The sequence below is a fragment of the Diabrotica virgifera genome, chromosome 6 (assembly GCF_917563875.1).
Source record: "Diabrotica virgifera virgifera chromosome 6, PGI_DIABVI_V3a".
Lineage (NCBI taxonomy): Eukaryota > Metazoa > Arthropoda > Insecta > Coleoptera > Chrysomelidae > Diabrotica > Diabrotica virgifera.
This window is the reverse complement of record NC_065448.1, coordinates 145,097,201-145,124,436: the sequence shown is the minus strand read 5'-3', so window position 1 is coordinate 145,124,436 and position 27,236 is coordinate 145,097,201. Positions and strand designations below refer to the sequence as shown.

Genomic DNA, 27,236 nt, shown 5'->3' with positions numbered 1-27,236 from the left:
CATACAATCTCGAAAACTACAGTACTTTAGACACATTATGCGAAATGAATCCAGATGTACGCTCCTACAAGCCATCCTGTAAGGAAAAATGATTGGAAAGCGAAGTCCAGGAAGATGAAGAACATCCTAGTCAAAAAACCTCAAAACTTGGTTCAACTCAACATCTGTGCAAACAATATTACCGTAGTGGCACTCCAGGAAGAACATATATACATACAACACATACAACTGCAGTCACTGAATAGTATACACTGAATTGTTGCATTCACAAGGTATTTTGTAGATGCAGTTCTTTGACCTCTCCTGCGTGTTGTTGGGTTTGGTTTTGAACAGGAGGAACATATGAGTGTTTTGGATGTTTTAAATGTTGTTGTGAGGTTGCAGTTATTTCCTATCCTTTTTAATTTTTCTGATAAGCCCTTTATACAGGGTGTCCCGAAAAGATTGGTCATAAATTATACCACAGATTCTGGGGTCAAAAATAGCTTGATTGAACCTGACTTACCTATATACGATAGTGTACACAAAAAAAGTAACAGCCATTTGAAAATGGACATGTGGCATTCTTATGGCAGCAACATCTTAAAAAAATAAAGTGAAATTTGTGCACCTCATAAAAATTTTATGGGGGTTTTGTTCCCCCCAAACTTTTGTGTACGTTCCAATTAAATTATTATTGTTGCACCATTAGTTAAACACAATATTTTTAAAACTTTTTTGCCTCCTAGTACTTATAAAAATACCTCCTATACTGTAAATTATAAAATTTATTTATAATTTATATTTTTAGCTATATTTTGGAAAAGAACCCACATCGTGATAAAAGGTGACTTATCAAAAAAAGACTAAAAGGCAAAAAAGTTTTAAAAACACTGTGTTTAACTAATGGTACCACAATAATAGTTTAATTGGAACGTACACAAACATTTGGGGGGTTTAAAGGAACAAAACCCCCATAGAAATGTTATGTAAATATATTAAAATAGAAACCGCATCTCGATAAAAACTGGCTTATTGGAAAAATACTAAGTGGCAAAAAATTTTTAAAAACGTTTTGTTTAACTAACGGTACCACAATAATGAATTGATTGGAACGTACACAAAAGTTTGGGGGCTTTAAGGGAACAAAACCCCCATCACATTTTTATCGGGTGGACAAATTTCACTATAATTTTGTTTTAAGATGTCCTGTCATAACAATGATACATGTCTATTTTCAATAAAAAATCACTAATAGTTTTCGATATATTGAAAAAAATCAATTTTCATTTTGTAACTTCAAAGGGCTGTAACTTTTTTTATGAGCACATTTGTACTAAGGTAAGTTAGGTTCAATCGAACTATTTTTGACCCCAGAATGTGTGTTATAATTTATGACCAATCTTTTCGGGACACCCTGTATAAAAAATGTGGTATTGTTGTCATCCTTGAGTCTTGAGTCCCTTTTTTTTTGGTGTAGCTTATGTTGTTTTGCTGTTTTCTTTCTTCTATGTTCTGTAATTTCTTGTTTATAAATGACAGTGTGTAGTCATTTTTTGTTAAAACCTTTTTTAGCAGGTTTTTTCTTCTTGAAATGCCTTTTCGTTGGAGCAGGTATTTTTGTTTATATATCATAATGTTTTGATGACTTCTTTTTTGATATCTATTGTGATTTGAGTGGAAATTTAAATACCTGTTGGTGCTACGATTTCCGGAGTAGAAATCAAAATGTTAACTATTTTTAGGAATAAATGTAATTGTCATTACAACCAAACTGTGCCCAAACCCATATAAAGATAACAATAAATTTTAATTAAATTTTAATTTATTGTAGTAGTTTTATCGGCTATTTTCCTCGCTTTTTGATTATAACTGTTCTTTAATTCATGTGCCATACAAATGTTTTCGTAGAAGGTTTATGTCAAATCCTTTATTTTAGATACTATTGATAATGGTACGTTTTTAAGGTGTACCTATCCTAAATAGTTCAAGGTGATACATAGCATCTCGAAAGTTCTCGGATGATTACATATTCAATCAATGAAATGTCGCTACTACGCCGTTACGCAATGCATAAAAACTTAACCTAGTCGTTCAAACTATTTGATACACTATTAATGCCATGTGAATAAACTGTAGGTGTATAATTATTATAGTGCAGTCACTGAAGGTTTTTTACTTCCGATTTCGTTGAACCTCCATCGATTTTCATGAAAATTGGAAGTAGTGAGAAGATACCTCAAGAAACAAAAGTGATATGGTGCCAACTTACGCTTTTACCCTGGGCGTAGATGCCACCCCTTCTAGGCGGTGAAATTTTTTTTATTAAAAATAACCCCATAAATCGATAGAGGGACAAACTCTAAGCAAAATTTGTTAGATACAATTATAAAAATAAATCAATACTTTTTGAGCTGTTAAAGATCAAAGTTTTTAATTTTTCGTGAAAAAACACATGTTTTAAAGCTGTTTTTCATAAATAACTCAAAAACTGTAATAGACCTGGATCCCGCGAACCAAAAAAAGTTGATTAATAGCAAGCTGAAAATTTGTTAATAGCTTAACGGTGTCTAGTCGGACAAACTTTGATGTATGAAAACACTGGAACAGAGGAAGTTTTAATTGTGGAACAGGTTAAAAATTTGGAACGTCAGAATACGAAAAGGTTCCATGTATTTTGTCGGACAGACCTTCCAATTTATTTGTTACCATTTCATTAAACTCTCATGCAAAAATCAGAGTGGTGTTTATCAGCAACTGGGCATTTTAATGAGCAGTCTGATTTTTGCACGAGAGTTTAATGACAGGGTAACAAATCAATTGGAAGTTCTGTCTGACAAAATATATGGGATGTTTTAGTAATCTGACGTTCCAAATTTTTAAGCTGTTTCACAATTAAAACTTCCCCTGCCCCAGTGTTCCGATACATCAAAGTGTGTCCGACTAGACAGCGTTAAACTATTAACAAATTTTCAGCTGGCTATTTATCAATTTTTTTGGGTACGCGGTATCCAGGCCAATAAATTTTGTACAAAAAAGTTATTGTAAAAATTGAAGCTAATAAAAATATAATAAATTCCTTGAAAATATCTTTTAGTATTAATTCAAAGTGAGTTATAGGTACATAATTGAATGTATATTTCTTTTCAGCGAGTACCTACTGAAATCTACATATTCATACTTAAATAACGGGAAAACTATAAATTTTATACCATATACTTACTAAACACTTGCCAATGTACTCAAAAATACCTATCAAATGAGCTATAAAATTTTTTCAAAATTTATTCTCCAGAAATTGTTTCAAAAAAAATACTACTGTTTTTGTTTAGAATAATTCCGTTAAGTTTTATGATATCGGGTTCATCCAAAAACCATTTCAAAAGTAATTTCAAAGGCTATAAAATCGTATTAAATTTAATGTTTTAAATATTTTCATCCTTTAAAGGTTAATTTAAAATTAACCTTATGTTTTAAAGGTAAAAAGTTAAAGGGCCCGATCATATGGTTCTCGCAGTAAAATTTAGGCGTTAAACGTTTCTATCTCGGTTATCTTTTATCCTACAAAATTAAAAATACAAGTAAAATCTTTGCTAACAAAAACTAAAATTTCGTTTGTATCATTTTTTTCGTCTAGTCGATTCCACTAACATACGACTATTTTGAATTTTCGCGACAACGAATATTTTACTGTGCTGAAAGTACGAAAGTACAGAAGTACGAAAGTAAATTACTCCAAAATAATTATTCTTATAAACAACAATGTAATTTTCAATTTATTTTCGTTGTTCATATTTTGCCCAGTAAAATATTCGTTGTCGCGATAATCCAAATCAGTCGTAGGTATATTCGTGGAATAGGGTATATATCTTTGTCATCATTCATATAAAAAATTCTGATTGTTTTAAATCATATTTTTTTTCAAAAATATGCATTCTACTAAACCGTCAAAATGTTTGAGGTCATTACTTATGCTAAATAAAGAAAGTCTTATAGGGATTTAGCCAAGTAAATAACCGTTTTGGAGTGTAATTTTCAGGGCCAATGCCATAAGTTGGACTTATGCCGTTGGTTGCTTTTACTTGGGGATGAAAGTCACTCCTTCTCGAGGGTGAAAAAACAAACCTTTAAAATAAGTCCGGAAATGAATAAATTGACCACTTTTAAGCAACTTTTGTTTTATAGAGCTTTTTTCACTAAAATACTTTTCTACTACTGGAGTGAAAATGTTTATTTTTCAACAAAAAAAATAACGTTTTCAGGTGGCTTTTCGCAAATAACTTAAAAAGTAAGTATTTTGTCGAAAAATATATTGTTAGTAAAATGTAGCATATAAAAAAACGAAAAAAATGGTGTATTTGAAGTCTATAAACTCAGTAAAAGCAAAGTTGTAGCTCGTGAAAAATACGTTTTTATTCGTTAAATTCCAAATCGAATGTTTAAACGCGAAATAAACAAAAAATTAAGCACTTTTCGGGGAAAGTCCATTAGAACTTTTTGAAACTGTTAACTGCATTCGCCCCCTTTTTTTTTGTTAAAAAAAATTTGAAAATCCCCCCAATTCAGCACCCTAAATAAAATTAATCGTTACCGTTTTATCATTTATTTTATAGCTATATGTATTGTTTATATGAGCTGTAAGTTTGAACGGTTCGAAGTGCTTATTCATGAAAAAATTGGTTTTATAGTAAAAAAATTTCTTCTAAAATTTTTGAAAAATGCCGCTTTTTCAAAATTACTTAAAAAGTATTAGTGATACGGAAAATCTCAAAGATTAAAAAATGTAGGATTTGCTTTTTATCTACTCTATGTCATAATATTATGTATAAGTTTTTAGTTTGTGAAAACTGTCATTATAATATAGCAGTGCGTTAAAGGTTTAAAGTGTGCGTGAAGTAACAATGTATTTTAAATGGGATTTCCTTTTTCGCACTGTATTTTGGCACACTTTCATATAATCAAATATCCTTAACTTTCGCGTTGTCATGGTGATGACATAATGAGCAATAAATTACAACAAAAGTTTTGACAGTTTTGTGGTTTGAAAGAAGTTAGAATTTTGAAATGTCAAAGTTCTAAAAATTGTAGAATAGAAATGAATTCCAGTGACGAAGAGTTACAGTTTTTTTATTTGTTTATCGTAGATAAAATATTGTATGAAACTGTGCGTGAAGTACTTTTTGCGGACTTACGCGATGTATATATAGCACTCGCGCCGCTATCGCTCGTGCTCTAAACATCGCGTGAGTTCGCAAAAAGCATACTTCACGAACTGTGTCGTAAATAACTATTTTAGACACTTTAAAAAATTTTAAATGGGTTTCTCCACGAAAAGTGTTTTTCATTTTTTGGTTATTTCACGTTGAAATATTTGATTTGAAATTTGACGAATAAGAGCGTATTTTTCATGAGCTACAACTTTGTTTCTACTGGTTCTATAAACTTCACGGATATTGCATTTTTTTCGTTTTTTTATATGCTACATTTTACTAACTTATTTTTCAATAATGCCAAGTTTGCACCATGTCACTTTTGTTTCTTGGCGTATCCTCTAACTACTCACCAATTTTCATGAAAATCGATGGAGGTTCAACGACATCGGATGTGAAAACCTTCAGTGACTGTCCTATTATCCTAGCCGTTCAAACTATTTGATACACTATTAATGTGAATAAACTGTAGGCGTTTAATTATTAACAAAATTGTAACGAATGTGCGCAAGCGGAGGCAGTAATTCTTATTAAGGTTATTCCGGGCGAGCCATGAATAATATGCGACAATATAGGATACTTCTTCTTCTTCAAGTCCGTCTCCTATCGGAGGTTGGAAATCATCACAGCTATTCTTATTTTACTGGCGGCTGCCCTAAATAGGTCGATGGAACTGCAGCCGAACCATTCCCTCAGATTTCTTAACCAAGATATTCTGCGCCTACCGATACTTCTCTTACCCCTGATTTTACCCTGAATGATCAGTCTCAGCAGCGAGTATTTGTCACCTCTCATAACATGGCCAAAGTATTCAAGCTTTCTTCTTTTAACAGTAAGTACAACTTCACATCCTTTTCCGATCCGACGTAAAATTTCGGCATTCGTCACGTGGTCCACCCAAGATACACGTAGCATTCTACGGTAACACCACATCTCAAAAGCTTCAATGTTTTTAATGCTGCCCATCTTGATGGTCCATGACTCAACTCCGTATAATAAAGTGGAGAAGATATAACACCGCAGCATACGCACTCTCAGATCAAGATTTATGTCACGACTACAGAGAAATATTTTCATCTTGTTAAATGCTGATCTAGCTATTTCTATTCTTGCTCTTATTTCTTTTGTTTGATCGCCTGTATGATCCAGGCAAGCTCCAAGGTATTTATAGGAGGATACCCTTTCTATAACCGTGTTATTGACAACCAAATCATTCCTGGCGTGTGGATCTTTTGTTATTACCATCTATTTAGTTTTTCTGAGGTTTAATGTAAGTCCGTAGCTGTTGCAGTAGTGGTTAGTGCGTTCCATCAGTCGTCAGCGTATCTTAAATTATTGATTGTATTTCCGTTGATCACTACACCACAACTAACGTCCGACAGAGCTTCTTTAAATATGACTTCGCTATAAAAATTAAACAAAAGAGGAGACAGAATACACCCCTGTCTTACTCCTCTACATATTTTGATCTCCTCAGTCATTTCATCATCTACCTTGACTCGTGCTGTTTGATTCCAATACAAATTAGTTATTATTCTAATATCTTTTTCATCAATGTTCTTTTCGACTAGAAGTTGTCTCAGTCGGTCGTGTCGGACTCTATCGAAGGCCTTGTCAAAGTCTATAAAGCAGGCGTATACATCCTGATTGATATCCAAACACCGTTGAAATAGTACGCTCACACCAAAGAGCGCTTCCCTCGTACCAAGGCCGTTCCTGAAGCCCATTTGTGTTTCACTTATATCTTCTTCAAGTTTGCGGAAAATTCTATTATGAATGATTTTTAGAAAAACTTTAAGCATATGACTCATCAAGGCAATCGTTCTGTAATCCGAGCACTCTTTTACATTTGATTTTTTAGGTATTAAAATGAATGTGGACCTTAACCAGTCCTGTGGTATTATTCCAGTATCATATATGTTGTTAAATAACTCGAGTATCATGTTCATCACTTCTCCATCAATAAGTTTTAATACTTCAACCGGTATTTCATCAGGCCCTGGTGTCTTACCATCCTTGGTGTTTTTAAAGCATATTCCAGTTCTTGTTTAAGTATCCTTAAACCCTTCATTTCTTCTCGTTTCACTGTTATTAATTCTCTTTCGTTGTCAAAAAGTTCTTTTACGTATTCTTTCCATCTTGTGAGTTTTTGTTTGAAATCTATTATAATCTTGCCTTCTGAATCATTCACCATTCCACTATGAGTCTTCTTCTTTGTACCAGTCATTTCTCTGATCTTCTTATGCATGCCGAAACTATCGTACTTTCTCTCACATTCCTCAATATCCTTGCATTGTTCTGACAGCCACTTTTCTTTTTCCTCTTTGATCATTCTCTTTATGGTTCGATTTATTGCATCATATTGTTGTTTGTTTTTGTTCTTATAGGCACGTCTCTCATCCATTAAATTAAGAATTTCTTCTGTCATCCATGCCTTTCTTTTAGTTCTCTCAGTTCGTTTAGGAGTCAACGTCTCTTTAACAGCTGTTGTTAGTGCTGCCTTTATCTGTTTCCAATTATTTTCAACTTCTTCGGAGTTCACGCTATTAATTTTTTTCAAGTTTTTATTAATTTTTTCTTTTATGTCTTCTCTTGTTCTTGTATCTTTTAGTCTATTGAAATCTATCCGAGTCGTTTTTTTCTTTTTTAGTTTCTTTAATTTTATGTTTAACACAGATACAACCGGATTGTGGTCAGAGTAAATGTCCGCACCTGGGTAGGTCTTTGTTGATAGTATAGAATTTCTAAATCTGTGGTTAACCAGAATGTAATCTATTTGATTTCTAATCATCCTCCCGTTACCATCAGCAGGGGATTTCCATGTGTAAAGTCTACGCTTCGGGAGTTTAAACATTGTGTTTGTAATTACAAATTTTTCATTTTGACAAAATTGAACCATTCTGTCACCACGTTCATTACGGTCTCCTAACCCATAGTCTCCAACACAATCTTCCACTCTACCCTGACCCACCTTGGCGTTGAAATCACCCATTATTATTATGGGTTCCTTTTTCTGTATACTTTTGAGGACCGCTTGTAATTGTGTATAAAAGTCCTCAATTACATTGTCATCCTTATCTGCTGTAGGGGCATATACCTGAATAATATTAATGTTCTTCGGTTGTGCTTTTAATTGTATCAGCATTACTCTATCTGAATAAGGAACAAAATTTATCATCGAATCATTTATGCGACTGTCCAGAACAATACCGACTCCATAAAGATGAGCTGGATTGTTGTTTCCTACATAGTACATCGTGCCATTTGTTGTTGTACATTTACCTTCTCCTGGCCACCTAACATCGCTTATGCCGAGAATATCTATTTTCAGTCGTTTAATTTCGGATACAACATTATCGATTTTACCTGGAGAATATAGACTTCTCGCATTCCATGTAGCAATTTTTATGCAGGGATTTCGCAGGCTGACGACCAGAGGGACCCTGCAGTATGTTGTCATGCCACTCCTGCCGGATCTTGGTTTCCGTGTTCCATGATCAGTAATCTTTAATCTTTCATTACTTGTAGTCATGATGATTTTACTAGGGATTTTAATGAGGTGGTTTCCCGTTGCCTTCCTCATCGCAGTGTAGAAGCCATTAAAACTGTTTCAGTCATGCCTCCTAGTATCCAATGATGAGCCGGTCCAGGATCTATTCCTGTACGCCACAACTTGGTACTGAAAACGCTGCTTCCGTCTCCAGGAATTTGATTTTATATTAACCCTAACATCAAGGGTTGCCACTTCCGCCGTCCGCCCCGTACCGAAGCTCTGCTTCTCCGCCGTGTCTGCCGTTGTGGACTTCATCCGTAACCCTGGACAAGGGACCCTAAACAGGTGCTAGTTTCCCGGGTCAGGAAACCCCCGGAATCTGCGGTGGGCAGGGATTGATTCATTTTCCCTGATAGGACTGTCTTCAAGAATTTAAAGAGTTCCTACCCGCTACCCGTTATATAGGATACGCTATCTAATAAATAAATTATTTTGCAAATAAACCATTGAAAATACTGTTAGTAAATTTAAATTTAATAGGTTTTGACAATATTTTCAATGCATCTTTTTCAAGTAACGTATTTCATCATTTACGCCTATTTAGGAACGGCTAATGCAAGGATTTATGTGGGGAGAATTATTTATATCAAGTTGCTTTTAAGAATGATATATGTTATAGTCAAAGGGTCATATGCAGTTTCTTCCCGGTATCAGTAGTTTATCTTAGGTTTGACTAGTTCGAAATCTCTTTTTATCAATAATATAATAATCAAATCTTATTTTACCTCAAAGATAATATTATGAAATCGGAATACCTGGACCGCTATCGTCATCTGTGAAAGCCCCTGGACCGTTGTCACTAGAGGGGAGGACAATTGTTTACCAGTTGCGATTATTTATTTAGAAGAGGTTTGTTATATTGGCCAAAAAGAGAGCTCAGGCACACATACGTGCATAATTTGTAGTCAGATTGTACATGTTGTGTGCATTTACAGCACACTTGGTAGTGACTATGAATGCTTCGAAAGTAAGGCTACATGCATGCGTTGTGCACAGACACAAAATATAAAAATAAATAAAGAAAATGAGATTGAAAGTTTTCATGTTCAGGCTAACGTTATGAAATAATTATTGTGAAAATTGTAACCATACCTATTCCTAGCTTTGATAGAGCCAAAGGAGATGCTCTAAATGGTTTGGGTGTCATACAAGATAAAACAGTTGACGGTTTATACAGGGTGATTGATTAGTGGCGTAAAGCTCAATCAGGGCCGTGTCGTGCTATGATGCGGTGAGGCAGCCGCATCAGGCGGCATCACAAGGGGGGCAGCATAATCAGTAAAATCTAATATAATAATGGATAATTCAACATTATTGGAGAGAAGTTTTGAAAGAATTAGACTTTTGGCCTCACAATGTTTAGCTTTTCATGGAACAACTGATCATTTGTTTCAACCTAATAATCGAAACTTTCTTTAAGGGGATGGGTACGAACTTTCGGCTTCAATTCTATTTAAATGGGATTCATTTTTTTCGAATCCTGAGAAAACTAATAAGTATTTCTAAAAAATTTAAACGCAGAATGAAAGATTACGTTATTACCGAGGGCCGAAAGTCCCTAAAAACTTCTATAATGTTTATTTTAATAAGTTAAAGGGGTGAAAAACTAGGAGAAAATTTAGTGTGATTTTTAATTTCAAATATCTCATTCAAAAGAAACTTTTTAATCATTCTAAGGGACTTTCGGCCCTCGGTAATAAGGTAATCTTTTATTCTACGTTTATATTTTTCAAAAATACTTATTAGTTTTCCCAGGATTCGAAAACATAATCAGGATAGTTCAAAGAGAGTCTGATACATGGTTTGTGACGTCTTATTTAAGCAACAGTAGACAATATGAATTAATTAGTTTAATTGGTAATATTATTTTAAACAAAATTATCGAAATAGCAAAAATCGCCAAATATTTTTCAATAATCGTCGGTTGTACCCCAGACGTAGGTCATATTAAACAGCTCGCATTGACGATAAGAGTTGCCGCTTTTAATTCTTCTCAGAACAAATATAATATCGAAGAATTTTTATTGGTTTTTTTGAAGCTAGTGATTCAACCAGTGAAGGTTTAACTGAACTTATTTGGACAAATTGGGAAAAGTTAGGTCTTGAGTTAAAATGGTTTAGGGCTTAGAGGACAAGGATATGATAACGGAACCTAGATGAAAGGAACAAGAAAGGGTATGCAAAATAGAATACCTGCTTGGAAAATATCCCGAGGGCGCTTTACGTGCCCTGCGCATGCCACTCTTTAAAATTAGTCATAAATGACGCAACGTCTTTTTCTACAGAAACAACAACCTCTTTTTGTATTAAACAACAACTGTACACTTTTTTTCTGGTTCTACAAAGCATTGGGAAGTTCTGAAAAAACATTTTTCACAACTAACTCTAAAACCGTTGAGTTGCTACTAGATGGTCAAGTCGAATAGATGCATTGACATTTATTTATTTGAAAAGGTTTAAATTTTGTGACATATATGATGCCTTATTCTAAAAAATAGAAGATATCAACAAAGATCCAGAAACTATAAAGTCAAAGCACGAGGATTAACAAAAAATATTAAGAATTATAAATTTATATGCGGTGTAGTTTCTTGGCATGCTATTATATTTTATATAGATTTAGTCTCGAAAATGTTGTAACATGTAATTTAATCGAATATTGTTAAAAGGGGGTAAGCATCATTTTCTACTTTTCAGGTTACAGTAAAAAACCCTTCTCTTTTTGTTTATCCGCGTCATTCGGTGTTGAAAGGAAGCAAACATGATGCACTGCATGGATATAGTTTATACTGCGAAACTGCATTTACCACCAAATGACGTTCATATAGAAAGAGAGAAGGATTTTTTACTATAACTCGAAAGGTTGAAAATGGTGTTACCCCCTTTCGACAATAAACGAGTCGATTATAAATTTGTCAGATTGTGTAAAAATGTTGTCAGAAACTGTAGAAAAAATTAAAAGTTACAGACAATCTGGCTAAGACCAAATGAAAATTATTGTTAATGAAATTGCAGAAAATCTTGATATAAGTTCCGAATTTTCAGCTGAAAATGAAATTTGAGCCAGGAGAAAAAATCGCCAACTTGATTACGAAAAATCTGTGGATGAATTCTTAACAGAGAAAGATAAATTTAAAATAAATAATGTTTCATCTATATTTTAGACATTGCCATTAATTCTTTGATTTGCTGATTTTTGCTTCTAGAAACTCATAAGAAAAATTTTAAATTTTTATATAATATTTTTAATGTATTTTAACTATTTAATGGGAAATAAGCCACAATATTATTAAAAAAATGATTTTTATTAACGTTTCGACGCCCAAATCGGGTGCCGTTGTCAAAATACAAAATACTACTAACATAAACAAAAATGTTGTTGCTTAGTATTTATATATACAGTGAGCACGTAAAGGTTGGAATAAATTCATTTTCTCGAGAACGGACGATTTTGGAAAAAACTACTGAAACAGGTCAATTTTTATTTTTAAATTACGACTTTTTGACATATATATTATACTAGTGACGTCATCCATCTGGGCGTGATGACGTCATCGTTGATTTTTTTAAATGAAAATAGGGATCGTGTGATAGCTCATTTGAAAGGTAATTCAATTCTCTATTCAGTAATATAAACATTAACATAATTTTTTATACAGGGCGCCTAAAAAAATTTTTTTGAATTAAATTTATTGACAAAAAGAAGAATGTGTGTAATTTATTTAATTCAAAATTCATTTTACTGTTATCAGAAAACAGGAAAAAATGTTTAATTGGCAGATAAATATTGTTTTTTGCTTAAATTAAATATTAAAGCAGCCACCCACCAGCCTCGTGAGAGTTTAAACATTTAATTTAAGCGAAAAGCCATGATTATTTTTCAAATAATCATTTTTCTGTTTTCTGAGAGCAGTAAAATGTATTTTGAGTTAAATAAATTGCATACATTCTTCTTTTTATGTCAATAAATTTAATCCAAAAAAATTTTTTTTGGACACCCTGTATAAATAATTATGTTAATGTTTATATTACTGAATAGAGAATTGAATTACCTTTCAAATGAGCTATCACACGATCCCTATGCTCATTTAAAAAAATCATCGATGACGTCATCACGCGCAGATGGGTGACGTCACTAGTATGATATATATGCCAAAAGGTCGTTATTTAAAAATAAAAATTGACCTGTTTTGGGATTTTTTTCCAAAATCGTCCATTCTCGAGAAAATGAATTTATTCCAACCTTTACGTGCTCACTGTAAATATAATATTTATCGTTTATATATAATATTTATATAATAATTTTTATAATATATATATATATATATATATATATATATATATATATATATATATATATATATATACAGTTTTTGGTTATTGGGTTATGCAGCAATTGATAAGTGTACTCTTTTAAGTCTTTATTCCGAGCTTTCGTTCATGATTATGAACATCGTCAGGGTGCTACAATTATATTATATATGTGAAACAATATGAAAATATGTATATAAAATTATATGTACTTACAACTTATTGAGGATATTTCAAATAGGTGGTCATTAAAATGAGAATTGTACTTATTAAAATGGTCATGTAATGTCTCGATAAAACAAAATTATTCAAATAAAAATTTGTTAATTTAGTTCAACTTCAAAATCGACGAAATATAAAATGACACTTGGACATTCATGACATGGCATAATTTGAAATATCTAACAAAAATTTTTAAAGATGATCAATTTAGTAAACGACCAATAGGGTCAATGATAATTAAGAAAGTATTTTTTAAATTTTATAAATTACTGTTGAAATTATAAATTAAGGTAAAATTTAAAAAAAATAGTAAGATTTTTTGATCAAGTTTAATTAGAAGTTTTAAATTATTTATATAAAAGTAATTTATAAAGTTGTTGACAAAAATTAATTTATACAAAAGTAATTTATAATGTTGTTGACAAGTCAGAGTATCTAGAAGAGGAGTTAGGAGATAACTCACGATTATCTAAAAATAGTAGATAAGAAAACATTTCATTTAGGTGGCCTATATCAGTACGATGATTCATCGAATTTGGATTTTTATTTATGTGAACCATTTCAAAAAAAGCCGCTTTGAAGTATGTGACTCACGGTCCAATATTTTAGCGTTATTGTAATCAATTCGATGATTATTATTGAAAACATGTTCACCCAATGCACTTCTGTCAGGGTACAATCTGCAGTTTGACTTATGTGAAGTTATTCTGTCTTTTAATCTTCTTGATGTTTGACCAATATATATTTGATTACAATCAAAACAAGGAAGACTGTAGACTGTACCAGTTTTAGAAAGCATTGGAGTCTTGTCTTTGACGTTTGAAAAAACCTTATTGACTGTGAGAATCGTCTTAAATGCAAGTTTGATATTTTCGAAAGACTTAAAAAGTCTAGTAAACTTCGGTGCAATATCGCTAATATATGGTAAGGTCATATAAGTTACGTTAGTAACGGGAGTCGCGTTGGTTTGCGAGTTGTCTGCATCAAAATTGTTATTAACATTTGTTGGTTGAATGTTAATTGTATTAAACAGTAATTTCTTCAACAAAGACTCTGGATAACCGTTTTCCAAAAAAAGTTGATACAATATTTTTAAATTTTTTGAGTGAAAAGAAACATCGCTGATTTTTAAAACGCGGTTTTTCATGGATTTAATTAAATTGATTTTCATAACGTGTTTATGGTATGAACCATAGTTTAGATATCTGCCTGAACTAAGTGGTTTACGATACCAATCCACTAATAAAATGTTATTTTTACGTATAACTCTAGTGTCCAAAAAAGGTACAGAACTCAATATGTCCTCTTTTTCAAGAGTAAATTGTATATGATGGTTAAAGCTGTTAAAATAGAATAACAAATTATCAAGTTCATTAGTAGGCAAGCAAAGTAGAATGTCATCTACATATCTTTTGATGAAAAATAATTTGAAGGGTAACACACGTAACACAAAATCTAAAATATAATCCATAACATAATCAGCTAAGATAGGGGAAATTGTACTACCCATAGGTGTACCAAAAGTCTGTTTGTAAAATCCACTGTTAAATACAAAATAATTGTTTTCAAAAAGAAAGGTTAAAAGTTCAAAAAATGTTGACTTAGACAACTCACAATTATTCGAAATGCTAGACCAATTATAGTCAATGGCAGTAATACAGATATTAAGATATACATTACTAAACAGAGAAACTACATCGAGGCTGGCAATCTGGTAACCATCAGGTATTTTTAAATTATTTAATAATGAATTGACTTCAAAAGAGTCTTTTATGTGAAACTCGTTGTCTAAATTGTAAAAATTTCAGATTATTTATTATATAATATTATATATTAATAATAAAAATTCAAAAAATAAAAACTTCAGACTGCAGATTGTACCCTGACAGAAGTGCATTGGGTGAACATGTTTTCAATAATAATCATCGAATTGATTACAATAACGCTAAAATATTGGACCGTGAGTCACATACTTCAAAGCGGCTTTTTTTGGAAATGGTTCACATAAATAAAAATCCAAATTCGATGAATCATCGTACTGATATAGGCCACCTAAATGAAATGTTTTCTTATCTACTATTTTTAGATAATCGTGAGTTATCTCCTAACTCCTCTTCTAGATACTCTGACTTGTCAACAACATTATAAATTACTTTTGTATAAATTAATTTTTGTCAACAACTTTATAAATTACTTTTATATAAATAATTTAAAACTTCTAATTAAACTTGATCAAAAAATCTTACTAATTTTTTTAAATTTTACCTTAATTTATAATTTCAACAGTAATTTATAAAATTTAAAAAATACTTTCTTAATTATCATTGACCCTATTGGTCGTTTACTAAATTGATCATCTTTAAAAATTTTTGTTAGATATTTCAAATTATGCCATGTCATGAATGTCCAAGTGTCATTTTATATTTCGTCGATTTTGAAGTTGAACTAAATTAACAAATTTTTATTTGAATAATTTTGTTTTATCGAGACATTACATGACCATTTTAATAAGTACAATTCTCATTTTAATGACCACCTATTTGAAATATCCTCAATAAGTTGTAAGTACATATAATTTTATATACATATTTTCATATTGTTTCACATATATAATATAATTGTAGCACCCTGACGATGTTCATAATCATGAACGAAAGCTCGGAATAAAGACTTAAAAGAGTACACTTATCAATTGCTGCATAACCCAATAACCAAAAACTGTACATTTACTGTCAGCAAAGACTCATTGTCTTCTTTTTATATATATATATATATATATATATATATATATATATATATATATAATATATATATAATTATATATATATATATATATATTTATATATAATATTTATCGTTTATAAATAAGGAATTGTAAAGATTGGATCGAATGGAACAGAACAACATAGAACGGGATCCTACAACATTCACAAGAAATAATATGAGGAAAATATCAATACCATACATAAAAGGACTATCAGAGAAACTTAAAACAATAGGAAATAAATTCAACATTTCAACAACATTCAAAACAACCAACACATTGAGATCTATTCTATCTAAAACTAAACCTAACAATGAACAAGAAAGGACAAAGAATTGTATTTATAAAATACCTTGTGAATGCGAACAGTTTTATATAGGTGAAACATCAAGACCATTAAACGTTAGAATAAGTGAACATCAATCTTATATTAAAAATAGAGAATTTGATAGATCTCAAATATGTCAACACGCATGGGATAATGAACATAGAGTTCAGTGGAGAGATTCAAGTATAGTCCTGAAAGAAACACATAGTAAAAAGAGAAAAATCAAAGAAGCGGCTCTAATTATGCTAAACGAAACCAATTGTGTCGCAAATTCCTCGGTGGAATGCAGTAGGATGTGGATACCCATACTGAAAGAGGAAGTCAATAGAAAGAAAATACCACAATTAGTAAGTCAATAGTCGAGTTAGTACATATTTTATATTTTAGTATTATTTATATATCCATGTATTATTGATATTATTTATAATTTAAACAAAATTATAGTAAAGTCAGAATTTGGTATTAATTTTGAGAGTAAATTAAATGTAAGACCAAATACTTACGATGTCGGGATAGTATCACGAGGCTTTTCCTGGTTTTCCCTCGTGATTTACTATGAGATCTCCAACGCGAGAATTTTAATGTCACCGTTGCATGTGGTTGTCTTTTTAAAGACAGATCACATGCTATGATTTTTTTGTGACGGATATTCTTGAGTTGTGGTTGATTTCAAGTAATCGAATGAACTATCTTTCAGTAAAGTCGTCCCAGGAACGCAACTCATAAATATTGGCAACATCATTTTAAAGTCTTCTACTTTAAAATGTATCATATGTATCTGAATTGCCGATATAAATGAGTCAAATTAAATAAATTATTAGAAGAATTTTTTTACTAAGCAACAACATTTTTGTTTATGTTAGTAGTATTTTGTATTTTGACAACGGCACCCGATTTGGGCGTCGAAACGTTAATAAAAATAATTTTTTTAATAATATTGTGGCTTATTTCCCATTAAATAGTTAAAATTGTAAAAATGCCACAAGAAAATAGCTTCAGAACAACATTTTTAATGTAGGAAATAGATGATAAAACGCTAGAAAAATATTGTATGAATTCAATACTTTCAATAGAAAAGGAATAAGAATCGGATATAGAGATAAATGATCTAGAAAAATTGCGAGATATATTTCAAATATATCTTTCTTTTTTTAAGGTTTTGAGATTTTGAACTGTTTGTGCCAAAATAACCTAACTTCTTTATACCCACATAATATAGTTGTACCACAAAGAATTTTATTAACACTCCCTGTCTCGGTAGCTAGTGGGTAAAGAAGTTTTTCAAAATTAAAAATTATTAAAAACTATTTACTAAATTCCATAAGGCAAACAAAACTAAAAACTATAGCACTCATTTCAATAGAGTCCTCACTAGCTGCTACTTTAACCAATCTGATATCTGCTTGACGAGTTTGCCAAAATTCAGTAAAGAAGGTCAGTAAAAATCAGTAAAAAAGGGCAAAATTGTAATTTTTGTAAATGTTATTTAATGTTAATACATATTTCATTTAATTTAAAGTACGTTTTGTTTTTAAAATATAGTTGTACTTCAGTTTTGTGTCGGTTCATTTAATAGATAAAAATAAAAGTTTCAATAATACTTAAGGGGCGGCATTTCGAAGACTTGCATCATATTGAAAATATGTACCGCACGGCTCTGAGCTCAATAGATCCGCTATAGTACCTAATAGATAGCAATAAAAGTTAATAACATTGTAGCTACCTTTGAACTTCACAAAATTAGTTAAAATGTTACAGGTGTTCGATAACCTAGTGGCAGATAAAATTTATGTTTTTTTAAATGGAACACCCTGTATTTTGTTTTATATTCGAAATCTCCTTAACTGTCCCATCACAAAAATATAAAGGTTTGTTATGTTATACAGGGTATTTACAAAGTTATAACCAATTTTATATGAAAATCGTAACAAGTTCAACATCCTGTATAAATAAAAATAAGCACAACAGAAATGGTTTATTGGTGCCATATTTTTTTATTGATTGTCAAAATTTTCAGAAATGATTAATATTGCTAATTTTCATTATACCGAATACAGGGTGAGTCATAACGCAAGTACGTTCTTTTCTCAGACATTTTAAATTTTAAATGGAACACCCTGTATTTTATATCGCTATCGAAAAGTACCATTACCGTACTTAATATTCCCTATGTCTAAATTTGGCAGTTCTCGAGATATTTTCATTTTTCAGAGCAAATTATTAATTAGGTGTCTAAGCTAATAATAAAGTTATGCCTATTAACTGAACCGTTTTTATGGAACCTAGCTTCATTTCCAAATAGTACATTAATGAAGAAATCCCTCTGTCAATTGATTTTATCTAGGCCCATTCACAAAATAATATTCTCTTTTCAAAATCTTCCTGAATTAATTCTTGGTAAAATTGAGTGCGGTAAGGGTGTATTCTGTTTTTTTGCAAGAATTCTTTGCACAGAGTAGTAAATTAGTTCGTTTGCTTTGGAAATATTTCGTATACTTGTATGTTGATTTTCAGTAACTGCCAGCAACACAGTTGTTTCGTTTTCCTCTGTTACAGTACTTTTTGTTCGTCCGTGTTTTTTATACATAACTGAACTAGTGTGGCTAAAAGCCAATCCTTAATTTGTCAAAGCTTGCTGTTGTAGGTTGTCGTCTTCCAGGGAACCGTTCATGATAAATTCTTACTGATAATAACGCATTTTTATTGCACTCCCCCAATTCCAGATCATATCTACCATTTCATCAACATTAAAATGCATCTTAACTACAGTAGGAAAAATGAAAGAATACCCATGAACGATCACATCAATCACTTATTTTGTATTTGCTGTCTTTTCCTATAAGTAACAACTGTTTGTTATAGAAAAAGACAGCAAATACAAAATAAGTGATTGATGTGATCGTTCATGGGTATTCATTCATTTTTCCGACTGTATTTAATAACACAATACACAAACAATTATGGTGAACCGTCAGTTTTAGACAATTCAGTCATGGCTTACTTACAATTTGGAACAATTTAGACACCTTATTAATAATTTGCTCTGAAAAATGAAAATATCTCGAAAACTAACAAATTTAGACATAGGGAATATTATACAAAAATTAAAGTACGGTAATGGTACTTTTTGATAGTGATTTAAAATACAGGGTGTTCCATTTAAAATTACTGAGAAAATAATGTACTTGCGTTTTGACTCGCCCTGTATTCGATATCAATACAATTAGCAATATCAACCATTCTAAAAAATTTTGTCAACAAAAAAATATAGCACCAATAATCCATTGCTGTTGTGCTCATTTTTATTTAAACAGGGAGTTAAATTTGTTACGATTTTCGTAGAAAATTGGCTATAACTTTATAAATATCCTGTATAATATAACAAACCTTTATATTTTTGTGACGGTGAAGTTAAGAAGATTTCGAATATAAAATAAAATATAGGGTGTTCCATTTAAAAAAACATAAGTTTGGTCTGCCACTATGTTATCGAACACCCTGTAACATTCTAACTAATTTTGAAATGTGAAACTCAAAGTTAGCTACAATTTTTGTTATTAAGTTTTATTGCTATCTATTACTATAGTGGATCTACTGAGCTTTATCACAGTAATCAATCACCCTATATTAAGTGTTCATGAAATTTAGATCCGTATTACGATCAATTTTTATATTTTATTTTTAGTTCTATGAGATTTTACGTAGAGCAGATTAGAGATGTTGAAAAAGTATCTATTCGTTACAAAGTACTCGTTACTTACGAATACCGAAAGTAACGATTACTATACAGAGAGGCAGATCGTTACTTTGATTACTCTGATTACTTCGTTACTTCGTACCAATCGTATCAGAGCGAGTAACGACTATTATATCTACTTTTATTACTTTGATTACTCTGATTACTTCGTTACTTCGTACCAATCGTATCAGAGCGAGTAACGACTATTATATCTACTTTTATTACTTTGATTACTCTGATTACTTCGTTACTTCGTACCAATCGTATCAGAGCGAGTAACGACTATTGTATGTACTTTGATTACTTTGATTACTGTGATTACTCTGATTACTTCGTACCAATCGTATCAGAGCGAGTAACGACTATTGTATCTACAACCAGTACACTTGATTGCTTTCTACCAATCGTATCCCAGCGAGTAAAAACAAATCGGTGAAGGTCGTTGTTATATCGGAACACCTATACAAAATACCTACCTACTGAGAAATACGATTCTCGATATGATTACCGGTACTCAAATACAAAAGTAATCATAGTAATCAAAGTAACGAATACTGTAAATGATTACTTTATACAAAAGTAACGATTTGTAATGAATACTCGAATCAACATCACTAGAGCAGATAGTAAGTACTAATCTTGGGTTGTTTTTTACAGAATCATGTACAAGTGCTCACGAAGATTCAGTAACGTGTCCATTAGAAGTCAGCGAATTGGAACCTATAGAAAATGAACTTTCAGATGTGGATAATAAAGTACCGGTAAGTATACGTGACTGTTATCATTGTATTATTATTGTTAATATGACGCATTTGATTTTTTAAACCCCTCTTAAAAACAGTTAAAAATTGAAAGTTAATTAAGAGGCATATATTTTCTTATTAAATTATAAAACAATAAAAGTCAAAGTTTTTCAACCTAATAAAAATATTTAAAAATATTTTTAAAAGATATTTAATTGAAAAACTTATTGGGCTAATTTCCTGGTGACACCTCCATGGCTTCTAAAAATTGCAAGCCAGCTGGATGCTGCAGTGGAGGTGTCCAGCCATGGAGGTGTCACCAGGAAAATGGTCCAATAAGTTTTTCAATTAAATATCTTTTAAAAATATTTTTAAATGTTTTTATTAGGTTGAAAAACTTTGACTTTCATTTAGCAGATGTCGCTAGGCACCTACTCCATAATGCCAGTTCAGTGCGGGACTAACTCTCGGAGATTTGTCACTTGGGACAGAGAACAGCCAACCTACGCACAGTGTTCAAAATTGAAGGAAACGTGATCGAAAGTCCAAAAAAAAAATAAATCTGAGAATGTCGAAATTAAGGGGTTCGTTTGTACTACTCATGATGCAACTTTTCAGCAAAAATTGATTTTTTAAGTTTGTTAGGGCCAGATGTATTAATGATCAAAAGTACAAAATTCAATATAATTTTATACATCAAATTTAAATCCTCAGAATATGCCTTTTACTTTGATTATTACTTCATTTATGTGGATAGCTAATGTAAAAGTAATTATTGGAGATAAAAATACATACCTTAAAGATTAAAATGATATAGTTAGCTTTACGGAAAGGTGATTATAATTTTGATATAATCGGCTGTCTAAAAACCTATACAATTTTTGATAAAATTAATGTTTGACAGCGTATTACGTTTATTGTGCCATCTTGTGCCACGTTAAATCCTTCACTAGATGAAAGATTACAATGTAAGGAATAAAAAAATATGTAACACAAACTGCGCAACTTAGTATATGGCGCATTGCATCGAGCGCTGCGCGCGTTTAGTCTGAATTAATTGCATTCGTACGTATTGTTTACATGTATGTCAAACACATGATATTTGTTGGGGTTGCGAAAAGAGATTTTAGTTTTGATGAAGTAGTGTTTTTGCTTAATAGAGAATATATTGTACATTAGTTTTATAAATAGCTATATTAACAATTTATTGAAGTTATATTTCTTTAGGCGCGCTTGGGAAAAATGTTGGGATTTGGGGTAAATGTAAATGTGCGCGAATTCATCAAAAATTGTTAGCTCTACGCGCAGATACGTTATAGGGTTTTTCAACGCTTCTCATTTGTTTCGAGCTTCCGTCATAATCTGTCGCATAATCCGTGTATATTAATACACTAAGCAGCAAAATTAACGCACCACCTGTAAAGTAGGACATTTTTGATGTCTCGAATTTCCTAAACCTCTTGTCTGATTTAAGTTATTTAATATGTTATAGCCTTATTCTTTAACAATATCTCCGTAATAATATTGTTGCTAGACGGGTAAGATGTCATTGTATACCGGGTGTAGGGGTGTACCAATAATACTGTGTTTTTTTTTCTAAAAGTATTGAGTATTTCTTATCACTCATAACACTGTTAAAAATGTATATATATATACAGGGTGTTTCATTAAAAATGTCCAATGTCTGAGTTGTAGATTCTAGACCTCGAAATATTAAGATTTAACCAAAATCACTTAAATAAAATATGGCTCCTTACAGAGTTACAGAGTGTGTTATTTAAAAATTTAAAAACTATGCTCAGTATTTTAACACTTTTCTAGTATCCTTCTCATACTTGACAGACAGTGTAGGTACTATACACCCTATGAAATTATGTTAAATATCCGTTTCTAGTTAGTACCAGAGGCGTACGAGATAGGGGACAGTGAGGGGTTGACCCTTTCCAATTCCTACTCCACTGGCGGAATTTCCATTTTAGCGCAATTTTTCGATTCTCCAATACTCGCTATGTAAATAACATACTCCTCACACCTAACGATAAAATTATTCGTTTTCGAGATATTTGAACTTAAACAAGTAACGGCACAGATATTTTGAATAATGTATTGTGTCGCTTAATTTTAAAATCTCTCGAAAACTTATGATTTTATCATTAATAATGAATAATATACTCTTCATTCTTAACGATAAAATCATTGGAAATAGAGATATTTGAAGTTTAAAATTAAGCGGCACAATACATTAATTAAATATCTGTGCCGTTACATGTTTAACTTCAAATATCTCGAAAACTGATGACTTTATCGTTGCGAATGAAGTGTATGTTATTTGCATAGATAGTATTGTAGAATCGAAAAATTGTGCTAAAATGGCATTTCCGCCAGTAGCGTAGAATTTGGGAAGGCTCAACCATTCACTGTCCCCTGTCGTACGCCTCTGGTAATAGCCAGAAACGATTGTTTAACATAATTTTATAGGGTGTACACTGTGTACAGTACCCACACTTTTTGCCAAGTATGAAAAGGATACGTGAAATAGTTTTAAACCAGTGAGCAAAAATATTTTTTAAATTTTTAAATAAAACACCCTGTAACTCTGTAACGAGCCACATTTTATTTAAGTGATTTGGGTTAAATCCTAATATTTTGAGGTCTAGAATCTACAAATCAAATTGGACATTCTTAATGAAACACCCTGTATAACGATATTTTTTAAGTAATTCACCCCCTATTGAAGGGATGAAAACTAAAAAAACGACCCCTGTTATAATATACTCGTTATACGGTATGATACCTCAAATATTCCAAGTTTTAGCCGGATCACTTTTACAGTTTAAACAAATTTAGTTTCGATCACGTTTTGACCAATTTTGAACACTGTGCTACGCCTCTCTGATGCTGACTCCAATTAGAGTCGAAAATCGTCGATTTAGAGTGCTGGTTTGCGCTGTCTGTACTAAGTGAAAAATACGACAGTTTTGCCTTCGCATTGCAACTGAATAAAAATGGTATACATTTTTATTTATAAAACAATACTACCGTGTAGGATCAGTTTTATAATATATTTCCCTTTCTTGTATAAAAGCAACTTACTCGTTGCTCTGTATTAGAGTTGGTACAAAACCACATGGAAGTATAATTTGGATCATAAAAATGTACATCTTCATTTAGAATCCTTTTATATTTCAATTTTTAATGTTAATAAATAATAGAAATGTGATTTTAAGAAAAACTTGGCCATAGAAGGTTCTGTTCTTTTTTGGAAAGTGTGCTTTTAGCAGATTTTCATTGAGCCTACTCATAAGCATCTGACATAAAAAATAATGTTATTATAAATGTTTATAAGCTATAAGATTTTCAACCTCTTTGTTAATAAGAAATTTAAATAAAATATATTAAAATTTTGTTAATATTTCTTAAAACTAATGCCTCCAAGAATGGATTGCAATTTACAAAATACCCGTAGAGTCACTGTTTAGGTAAGTACAGTAGTTTAAAGCGGCGTCCTCATTGAGTCGACGTTGCCGATCGACTGTGTTTATCGACACTCTCGACTGAGTGTGTACGCGGCAATCGACTTTGTTGATCGACAAAAGATGTCGATCGACGTGTCGACTGGTTTTCCATGCTCTGTCGGTAAAATCAAAGGGTAGTCGAGTCGAATCCGAAGTGTGGACGTGCATTCGACCTTCGACCTTCGACATTTAAAAATACAGTAAAAATAATTCAGCGTGCGGCGTAGTCTGCCTCATCTAAAGTCTCGTGTTTTGTACTTGTCGGCAAAATAGAATGGGAAAAAGAAAAAGTGATTGCATTTATTGAAGCTTACAAATTAAAAACAAATCTATGGAACACTAGAAGCAAATATTATAAAAACCGAAACATGAGACACGATGCTTTAATGGAAATTGCCAGTGAATTTAATATAGAAAAGCAGGTGGTAGAACAAAAAATAAAAAATCTTCAAAGCCAGTTAGCAAGAGAAATAAAAAAACAAAGGATGGCAATAAATCTGGCAGTGGCATGGAGGATGTGTACAAAAGTAAATGGTTTGCTTATGAAAGTTTAAGATTTTTACGTGACAAAAATAAGACCAGGTCTACAATTGGTGTCTTGCTTACAAATTTTCGGCCCGATTTTTTGCAACAAATATTCAAATTCACTTTCCGACATTCGAAAAAAATTTCTGAAACCTCCGTTACATCTGAATTCAAGGTTCAATATATCGATATCATCCTTTTTCAAATCTTCCATCAGATTACTACCGCTATACCGATTTCTACTTTGAAGACTTGGTCGAACCCGAAATCTTCTTTTACGCGATGATTTACGTTTTTTAGTTGTGATAATAAAAAATTCGGTACAAACAATAATGGCGTCATCTTCGTCACACATTTTCGTTTCGACTGTCGACAAATATTCTGCCTACCTGGTGTGGACATCGAAGCTTTTTCGTTTTGTCGGTCGACAGTGTCGATAGACAGAGTCGATCGACAATGTCAACTCAATGAGGACGCCGCTTAAAAATCGCTCTCTAGATCACAAATTGAATATCATTTAAATTATTTGGTGTATCTGGTTGAAATTTAGCACACTTTAATAACTCATCAATTGCCATAATTTCAAGTAGGTAGTTATAATAGATGTTTTTATTTCGGTCAACTGTTCATGTATTTTAATTTGGAAACTCCCAAAATTAAAACTTTTTATGATCTACAACTTTTATTTGAACTGTTTTTCTCCAAAATGTATTTAGAAACGTTTTATAGGTAAAAATACTGTTTTCACTGTTTCAGTTTGTTTAAAAAAAGAGAAAGCAAAATCAGCTGTGATGCATTTTGTGATATGCCAGCCTTCATATGCCTGTTAGGACCTTCACATGGGCGCCCATACCCATGGGCAGGGGGAGCGGTGCCCCCCTGCCTTTTCGGGTGCTTTAAATTATATATGGTTATCCAAAATATACACAATATGTATAATGTGCAACATCTTCACGTCTGCTCTCCCCCCCTAAAAATTTTTTTATGGGCGCCCGTGGACCTTCAAATATGTATACAGTATGGTGCAAATGAAAGTAATAAATTCGTTATTTCGTAAACCGGCGACATTAAGGAAAAATCCCGAAACAGGTCGATTTTTATTTATAGATTATGATATTTAAGCATATATATTACACGCGTGACGTCATCTATCTGGGCGTGATGACGTATTCGATAATTTTTTTAAATGTGAATAGGGGTCGTGTGCTACCTCATTTGAAAGGTTATTGAGTTCTCTATTCGGTAATGTAAACATTAATATAATTATTTATACAGGGTGTCCAAAAACAATTTTTTAAATTAAATTAATTGACAAAAAAAGGAGAATGTATGTAATTTATTTAATACAAAATACTTTTTACTGTTATCGGAAAACAGAAAAAAATGTTTATTTGAAAAATAAACATTGCTTTTCGCTTAAATTTAATGTTCAAGCCAGCTCCCGTTAGGCACCTGCTTTTTGGAAGTTTGAACAATTAATTTAAGCGAAAAGCAATGTTAATTTTTCGAATAAACATTTTTTTCCCGTTTTCTGACAGTAGTAAATGTATTTTGAATGAAATAAATTACATACATTTTTCTTTTTTTGTCAATTAATTTCATATAAAAAATTGATTTTGGACACCCTGTATAAATAAAGATGTTAATGTATATATTACTGAATAGATAATTGAATAACCTTTCAAATGAGCTAGCACGCTACCCCTATTCTCATTTAAAAAAATCATCGATTACATCATCATGCCCAGATGGATGACGTCACTTTTGTGATATATATGCTAAAATATCATAATTTTCGAGATTTTTCCGTTAAGTCGTCGGTTTACGAAATAACGAATTTATTCCTTTCATTTGCACCATTCTGTATAAGATTTTTACGTGAAATCTAATTATTTTTTCAGTTTTTCAGAGTAGACTGGTCTACCTAGTCAAGAAAAAAAGCTAAAAAAATCATAAAAAATCTAGTAAAGGTATTCAACAGTTCTAAGCGGTATATATGAAGGGTAGCTGATCACTGATCACAATTTATGTGAAGGCACACAGCTATTGTTTTTTTCTGTAAACAGTTTCTCATACATTTTAGAGAAAAACAGTTCAAAAAAGTTGTAGATTATTAACAATTCTGTAATACTGAGTTTTAGCATTAAAATACATAAACAATTGCCTGAGATAATTCCAAAAAACCCTTTTTTTGTTTGTATACTTCTTGATTTATACTTAATTTATAAATGTTAATAACTTTGTTTTTGCATGATGACATGGAATGTAACTACTCAAAATTGTGGCTGTCAATGAGTGATCAATGTATTTTATAAGTTATTCAATGTGTTTTTCGTAGCAAAAATCC

At 31.5% G+C, this 27,236-nt stretch overlaps 1 protein-coding gene across 5 annotated transcripts in view; it reads left to right on the top strand.

The window, feature by feature from the left end:
* LOC114338265 (colorectal mutant cancer protein) overlaps window positions 1–27,236 on the top strand; it is a 619,539-nt gene that overhangs the window by 505,726 nt on the left and 86,577 nt on the right. For all 5 annotated transcript variants that reach the window (XR_007698823.1, XM_050654064.1, XM_050654063.1 and 2 more), the window contains exon 5: window positions 20,764–20,867. Coding sequence is in view for 4 of the 5 variants with exons in the window: in XM_050654064.1 (XP_050510021.1) it covers window positions 20,764–20,867 (104 nt within the window). In the remaining variant the exon portion in view is untranslated. The remainder of the gene's footprint in view (window positions 1–20,763; window positions 20,868–27,236) is intronic.